Source organism: Micromys minutus (genome assembly GCF_963924665.1).
Source record: "Micromys minutus genome assembly, chromosome: 28".
Classification (NCBI taxonomy): domain Eukaryota; kingdom Metazoa; phylum Chordata; class Mammalia; order Rodentia; family Muridae; genus Micromys; species Micromys minutus.
The window spans coordinates 18146013-18154500 of record NC_137963.1 but is presented as its reverse complement, the minus strand read 5'-3'; the positions used below and the strand labels follow the sequence as shown (position 1 = coordinate 18154500).

Below are 8488 nucleotides of genomic sequence, written 5' to 3'. Positions count from 1 at the left end.
GATCAAGTACCTACTGAATAGCTATCAAAGGTTTGTTACATGTATATTGTTATTTAACATGTCCGTGGAATACTTAGTCCTTCACAAAAGGTACACTGACGTCTCCTCTGTGGAGACATTGTGCTTACCTCTGGATAGATAGTGATAAGTAAAGCTGATCCAGTGAACCTGCAGGGTAGTTAAGAAGATAACACGGAGAAAGTAAAATTAAAAACATTACAAGTTGTGATAAGTTCTCTTTATGTGTGCTGGGATGTGCAAAAACATGTATGTGTGGGTGAATGTGCACACGTATGGAAGTCAGAAAAGACAACCTCAGATATTGTTCCTAAGTGTCCCAAGAGAGACAATGTCTCTTCCTGGCTTGGAGCTCATCGAGTAGACTACGTTCGATAGCCAGCAGGTCCCAGAGATCCAGATGCCTCCTGTCCCTGGTTCTGAGACCACAACGATGTCACAGCCCTACTCAGACTTCTTTTCACATGAGCACTGAGCCCTTAACTCAGCAAACACTGTACCAACTGAGCCTTCTCTTAACAGAAGAGCCAGGAGAAAGGACGCAGTGGTGACTGAAATCAAAACTGTGAAGAGCAAGCAATCAAATTCTGGGAATCTTTGCGTATCGTCATCAGGGCTTCCAGGATGAAGCCAGTGAAAGCTGCTAAAAATCTGAGTAGAGAAGTAATGTGACCAGAATTTTCTAAAGTGTGTGTCTGAGCACATCATCACTCCTGCAAGCAATGACTATTAAAGGTAGTTCTGCAATCCTCATCAAATATATCTCTTGATAATGCTCAAAGAGCATCCCTTATCTGAGACTATATAAAAAGTAGCAATTGGAATTAGTGTCTCCGGGACACAACCTACCACAAAGAAGGAATGTACCATTTACCACTCGTTAACTTCACTACCGCCTACAATATATAAAATGCACCTATAGTTTTACTTATTATTCACTGCAAGTGTTGAAAATTGGTCCTTTGCTTGTATTGTAATGCTAAATACTGGGCCCCAAGGCCTGTTTGCTCCCAAAGATGAGAGAGTCTGCATGTACACCAAGTAACACTATGTCACCTTGACCCCCAAGTTATCCCTGATTGGTGAATAAAATTGCCTGCAGCTAATAGCTGGGCAGAAGAGAGATAGGAGGAGTTCTTAGGTTCCTGGCTTTGGCATCTGAAGAGACCATGAGGAGAGGGAAGAAAGGTAGAAAGGAGGGAGCCGCCATGGGGTAGATGAGTCATGACAATATGGCCACGAGGGCTGGCCAATGGACGTTCAGAGCTGCCTAGAAAGAACATAGCAAATTATAAAACAGAGTTACTGATGGAGAAATAGATTTTAATGGCATAGAGGATAGATATATGTCCAGTTCTAGTGCTGATTAAGCCTTATTATAAATATAAAAGTTGTGTATGTCTTATCCAGAAACTGAATGGTCAAAGGCCCCCGACGGAGGTTAAATATGTTCAACAACCATAACTTTGTGGAACACGTGGCTGGAATCACTGTTGTCATGGCTGAGTTCTGCTAAAGAGCCATCCACCCCTTTTCCTTCCTGGTTTCTCTTCTGACGCGTGGAGGGCCTCTCATCTGCTTTCTCCTCTTCTGGTCATCCTCACTCTGAAGGCTTCGTTCCGTGTCCATCTCTGGACCGCCTTGTAGCAAAGCCGACACATCACACAGAGCCGCTCAACCTCTGTGTCTCCAGGTTCTTTAGGGTCAAGCTTCCAGTTCAGATCCCATCTGTTTCTGTGTCTCTAGTGCTGTGTATATTTAACACATTTGTAACAAATTCCAGAGAGCGACCAATTCAGTTTTATTCCCAAGATAAAATTAACACCAGTTTAATGAAAGTCTACTCTAAAATATTACTGCAATATACCATTGAAAATACCAGGATCTGGAATGACTAAAAGTGTCTAAGGAAAAATATTGTTATTTCTAGAGCAATGAATGCTTCCTGGTCAGCCATTGCAAAGTCAGCCATCCAGTAAAGAAAAAACAATACATGAACAAAGGAAAAAGATTTAACATATAGAAAGAATAGGTTCACAGGAATAGATTTGCTTAGAAAAAGCAAAGTTGACAGGCAGGCATCAAGCAAGCCTTATTAGATCCTTACTTGAAAAGCAGAGATTTTTTTAGTCAACACTTAAGAAGCTACCACCATGGAGTAGAGTAAGCTCTGACCAAGAAGTCAGAGGGACATTGTCATCTAAGTTTGCTGCAATACAGTATTGACCAAATATTTTGATTTTTCATTGATTTCACTTGCTTATTTCTATAATCAGTGCCAAAATATTTATTATTCTTTTAGTTATTTAGTTTATATCTTTAGGATCCTACCCGATTCTATAAAGGATTGAAGCACAAAGGTCTTTTTTTTTTTTTTTTTTTCTTGCACTAAGATTCACTGGCTACATTTATCCAAGTATGTATTTTGGATTTGGAGCATATTTGTATTGACTGAATTGATATCCTCCCAACTGTGACCAAAGACAGGAAATATAAGTGAGTGGACAATGGGATCTACTACATCCACAATAAATTAGCCTATGTACAAATACTTCATAACTGTGAAACTGCACATCTCAAATTCAGGTCGGAATCCTAGAGGGCTGAACCATGTCCAGAACCTCTCTGCTGGGTCCTGCCAGTGGGGAAGTCACGGGTACCCAATCAGAGACAGTCACGTGCTTGGTGCCAAGGGCACTTTGCCCAGCAGTTTTTTCACAGCATCTTTGACCTCTTTGTTTCTTAAGCTGTAAATTATCGGGTTCAACATAGGGGTAAGCACTCCGTAAAGCAACGAGATGATTTTGTCTATTTCTTGTGAGTTCGATGAAGAAGGCTTCAGGTACATGGAGAGAGCAGCCCCGTAATATAAGACGACCACAGTCAAGTGTGCACCACAGGTTGAAAAGGCTTTGTTTCTCCCCTCCGTTGAGCTGATTCTCAGAATCGTAGAAAGGATGAAGCCGTAAGAGATGCATATCAAGAGCATGGGGATGGGCAGAAGGAGAACACTGACCACCATCATAACCAGGTCCATGAGCAGGGAGCTCACGCAAGCTAACTTTAGCACCGCAAGAATCTCACATGTGAAATGGTTGACGGTGTTCCCGCAGAGGGGGATCTGCAGGGCAAAACTAGTTTCCAGCAGGGCAGTCAGACAGCCTGTCACCCAGGAGATGGTGGCCATCTGCACACAGACTTGCCTGTTCATGATGATGGGGTATCTCAGAGGGTTACAGATGGCCACGTAACGATCATAGGCCATCACAGCCAGAAGTATACACTCTGTGGAACCCATGGAAAGGGACAGGTACATCTGTACAGCACACCCAGAAAAGATAATGGTTTTCTTCGATGACAGTAAGTTCACAAGTAGAGTAGGGATAGAAGCCGACGTGTAGCAGATATCCATGAAAGAGAGGTTTCCGAGAAACAAGTACATGGGGGTCTGAAGGCGTGGATCCAGGACAGAGATTAAGATAAGAGTACTGTTGCCCAGGATGGTAACCATGTACATCACAAGGCTGAAGACAAACAGAGCAATCTCTAACCTTGGGTACCGGGAAAATCCCTCCAGGAAGAAAAAGCTCCAGACAGTGACATTTTCTCCTGGCATTTCCTCGCCAGCACCAACAGTTACTCTAGTGAGACTCTCGTCTTCATCTCAAGAGCATAAGTATGTACAGTGTCCATTTAGCTAGAAAAGTATTTTCAGACTTATTTTCATTATTATAAACACAATTTCACCACACACACACACACACACACACACACACACACACACACGCGCGCGCGCGCGCGCGCGCATAATTACAGGACAGCATACTTTTTGATCTAAGGAGAAGAAACAGGCTTGATCGATTTGATTAACCCATAGCAAAGTTCAGAAAACAATGAAGCAGACATCAGAATGCCAGTCTAATACTGTGGTCAGCCCATAACCCTACCCTTGGCACAGTAGGTTTTCAATAAAGGTGCAAAAGTGACCAAATGAAGAAAAACATCAATAGACAGTAGATGAGTCCATTTTGAACTCTGTAAATCGAACACGATTTAGAAAAGCAGGTCACAGACTTGAAGAGGTGACAGCTCATGCTAAAACCCAAGAATATTCTTCAGTGGTTAAAGGAAGGAATGTTGACAGAAATGAATGATTTTTAAAAGAAATTCTATGACATTCTAGGTCCGAAAGAACTCGGTCTGTTTAGCTAAAACCTTATAAAACTTGTTTTCAAAAAGGATGATATTGTTTAAAGCATTGTGATCACACTTAAGAACCATTGTAAGTCGGACAAAATAACCCACCTCATTTAAACACTGCACAGTTTCCTTCACTACTGATGCCATGCCTCGTAATTAAAGAGCTCTAAAAGAAACGGACTCGGGGAGTATTCTTATTATGTATTAAGATGCATGATTTCCAGGAAATACAGAGATTAAAATCTTGGAGAATTTATTGAAGATACTTTTGAAAATAAGATTGAAAATGATAGTTGTAAAATGGGCACTTTGGGTTTTACTCTTTCTGTATCACGTTAACAATAAAAATTATTGCCAAAAAAGTATCTTACTTTTGCACTTACATTGCTCATTACTGCCGTCGAACTTTTTCTTTCCCTTCTGACTCTCTCCAGCCTTTCCTCAAACGCATTCGCTCTCAGATATTCCTGTCGCCACCTTCCTGACATGTTGCTACTGTCTCTCTGCTTGTTCGCTTAGGACGATCCACCAATCAGATGGCACATGGCGCAGTACTTCAGCCTTGGTTTCTGTTCCTTGCTTCCGGGTTTCTGTCGCTCCAACCAATCAGCCTCCTCGCTCTCTGCCTTTCCAAAGTTGGCATCAACAGAGACGATGAGCACAGTACAGGCATGACAGTGTCTTAGTATGTGGACGATAGAAACATAGTTTATCAAACGTCCCTTCACCCTCCACTGTGGCTCATCTCTACCCAATTAACAAGTGCTTTTATCTACTTCTCCCGTTTTACTCACTGGTTCCTAAGCAGCTTACCCTGCAAGTCCCAATAGTACCAGCAACAATGAATGTAGCTTTAGTAGAAAAAAAATTCAGAATTCCCCCTTTCTATGGTAACCAAACATACAGTTTTTCCTTTCCTTATTAATATTAATAATCTTTCAATAATCACTGATTCTTAATCATGAGTTAACAAATGATTTCTTATGATTTTTCTGACATTTTAAGACTTTATAAAACCCCTGCCAAGTAAATTGTTATACAAAGTTATTTTAAAGAAAAGAATGTCTACTGGTGTTAAAACCAAAGTTAGCTTGGGTGCTCAGAAGTTGATATGTTTATACTGCACAAAAATAGTAATCAAGGAAAAATGCTTCTCCTACCTGAATTCCATGTTATAAACTCCAAGGAAAAATGTTTTATGATATATTCCACAGGTTAGTATGTGCAAAGAAGAATTAATATATTCATATTTAAAATCTGAAATGCTATAGAAAATCAAATATGCAATGCATTTCTTTCAAAATAATCAGCTGTTACAAACATAACCAAAATTACCAAAGGATCCCAAGCTACATTACTGTATAAGTTTAAATCACTTGCTGTTTTGGGGAATACTCACTGTCCCTGAGCAATTTAAAGTTCAGCAGCTGTATTATACAGAGGTTTGATTGAAACTTCTCAACCTTCAGGGAGAATGCCCCAAAGATACAATTATATCAAACTTTTCAACACTTTAAAAGCCAACCTTAGGCCCTTCTAAATACTTGCAAAGACCTCATAAAAACAAAGTTTGTTGTTCCCCTTCCTCCATCTATCCCTAATTATGTTTTTAAAAAATGTAAGAGTATAATATAGAATACTCTGGTAGAATTTTGGGGGTCATTTTATCATATCATCTGAGAATACTGATACTTTGACTTCTTTTCCAATTTGTATCTGCTTGATCCCCTTTAGTTGTCTTATTGCTCTACCTAGAACTTCGAGTACTATATTGAATAGATAGGGAGAGAGTGGGCACCCTTGCTGTCCCTGATTTTAGTGAAATTGCTTCAACTTTCTTTCCATTTTGACGTTGGCTATTGACTTGCGCTATATTACCCTTATTGTGTTTCTGTATGGGGTTTGTAACACTGATATCCCTAAGACTTTTAACATAAGAAGGGTTTTGGATTTTTTTCAAAAGCTTTTCATCGTCTAATGGGGTGATCATGTGATTCATTTTCTTTCTGTTTCTTTATGTGGTAGATTGTGTTGGTGGATTTTTCATATAGTGAACCACTGCTGAAGCCCTAAAATGAAGCCTGCTTGATTATGGTAGATGATGTTTTCCATTTTACTGAGTATTTTTACATCAATGTTCATAAGGAAAATTGGTCTGGAATTCTCTATCTTTGTTGAGTCTTTGTGGTTTGGGTATCAGGGTGACTGTGGCCTCACAGGATGAGTTTGGCAATGTGCCTTCTGTTTCTATTTTGTGGAATGGTTTAAGGAGTACGGGTATTAGCTCTTCTTTGGAAGTCTGGTAGAATTCTGCACTAAAGCCATCTGTCCCTGAGCTGGTTTTGGTTGGAAGACTTTAAATGGCTGCTTCTATCTTCTTAGGGGTTTGGGGTCTATTTAAATAGCTTACCTGATCTTGATTTAACCTTGGTAAGTGGTCTCTGCCTATAAAATCCTCCATTTCATTTAGATTTTTCAATTTTGTGAAGTACAGGCTTTTGAAGTAAGACCCAATGATTTTTTAATTTCCTCAGTGTCTGTTGTTATGTCTCCCTTTTCATTTCTGATTTTGTTAATTTGGATACTATTTCTCTGCCTTTTACTTAGTTTGGCAAGGGTTTGTCTATCTTGTTGATTTTTCTCAAAATAAATAAATAAAACAAAACAAACAAATAAAAAACCAAAACCCAGCTTTTGGCTTCATTGATTCTTTTGTATCATTCTCTTTGTTTCTAATTTGTTGATTTTATCTCTGAGTTTGATTATTTCTGCTGTCTACTCCTATTGGCTGTGTTTGCTTCTCTTTGTTCTAGAGCTTTCAGGTGTGCCAGTAAGTTATTAATGTGAGGTCTCGTCAATTTCTTTATGAAAGTACTTAGTGCTATGAACTTTTCTCTTAGCTCTATTTTCATTGTGTCCCACAAATTAGAATACTCAGAAAAAAAGATGTTCTAAGAATTTTAAGATACATGATTTTTCCATTTGTGAAACTATATCTATTTTCAGAAATTAAAGGTATTTGTTCTTTTAAACACAAAAACTAAATGAATGTCTCAATGAGTGGTCAGGAATTATATAAAATGAACTTCTGCTGACAGGACCTTATTAAAACAACAGAACATCTAAGATCTAAATTTTGGCTTCTGAACATAATTGTGACCCAAAGCAATTATAACTTTTTGGAAAAGTAACTGATACAAAACAATGAAGAAGAAAGAATGAACTCAGATCTTATCATGATAGAATAGGAGAATATGCTAAGAATGACTGAAACATTTCACAGACACCCATCTGATGAATTTTCCTTGCAAATACAAATTTTGAGCATCAATTCTTTTTTAATTATTTAGTTTCATTTATTAATTTTTAAATTAATACTTATCTACTTTTCATCCCACTTACAGCCCTCTTCCAGTCACCCCCTTCTACAACCCTTCCTTCTCCCTTCTCCCCTTCCCCTCTGGACAGTTGGAGCCCCTGTGGGTATCCCTCCCACTTTGGCAGTTCAAGTCTCTGTGAGGCTGGGCTCTTCCTCTCCTACTAAAGCCAGACAAGGCAGCCCAGCTAGTAGAGCATATCCCATGTACAAGCAACAGCTTTTGGAATAGCCCTGGCTCCAGTTCAGGACCCACATGAAAACCAAGTTACACATACGTTACATATGACTAGGAAGGCCTAGGTTCAGCCCATGTATGTCCTTTGGTTGGTGGTTCAGACTGAAAGCCCCAAGGCTCCAGGTGACTCTGTTGGTCTTTTTGTGGAGATTCTATCCCTTTTAAGACTGGAAATCCTTCCTCCTATTCTTTTGTAAGAATCCCCAAGCTCCACTGTTTGGCTGTGGGTATCTGTATTTGTTTGAGTCAGCTGCTGGGTGGAGCCTCTCAGAGGACAATTTTTTCCTGTCTGTGGGCATAACAGAGTATCAATAATAGTGAATGGTGTTTGCCCATGGAATGCGTCTCAAGTTTAGCCAGTTATTGGTTGGCCATTCCCTCAGTTTCTGAACTCTCCCTGCTGCCTGCATTACTTGTGGACAGGATAATGTTTGAGTTGAGAGTTTTGTGGGTGGGTTGGTGTCTCGATCACTCTACTCCTCTGTCTGGATAAAGGAGGTAGCCTCTTCAGGTTCCATATCCCCAGTATAGTGAGTCACAGCTGAGGTCACCTCCATGGATAGGTACATGGATACCTCCCTTGTCCCAAGCCATGTCTCATCCTGGAGATGACCCTCCCACTTCCTCACTCCTGTCAGTTGCAGATTTCCATTCAT

The 8488-nt window shown here is 39.8% G+C and overlaps 1 protein-coding gene across 1 annotated transcript; it reads right to left on the bottom strand.

The window, feature by feature from the left end:
- Nucleotides 1-2692: 2692 nt before the first annotated feature.
- OR2K2 (olfactory receptor family 2 subfamily K member 2) lies at nucleotides 2693-3634 on the bottom strand (the record flags this gene model as incomplete). Its single annotated transcript, XM_080940174.1, has 1 exon — nucleotides 2693-3634. One exon carries the CDS (start codon nucleotides 3632-3634, stop codon nucleotides 2693-2695), a length of 942 nt encoding a protein of 313 aa, XP_080796300.1.
- Nucleotides 3635-8488: the final 4854 nt, after the last annotated feature.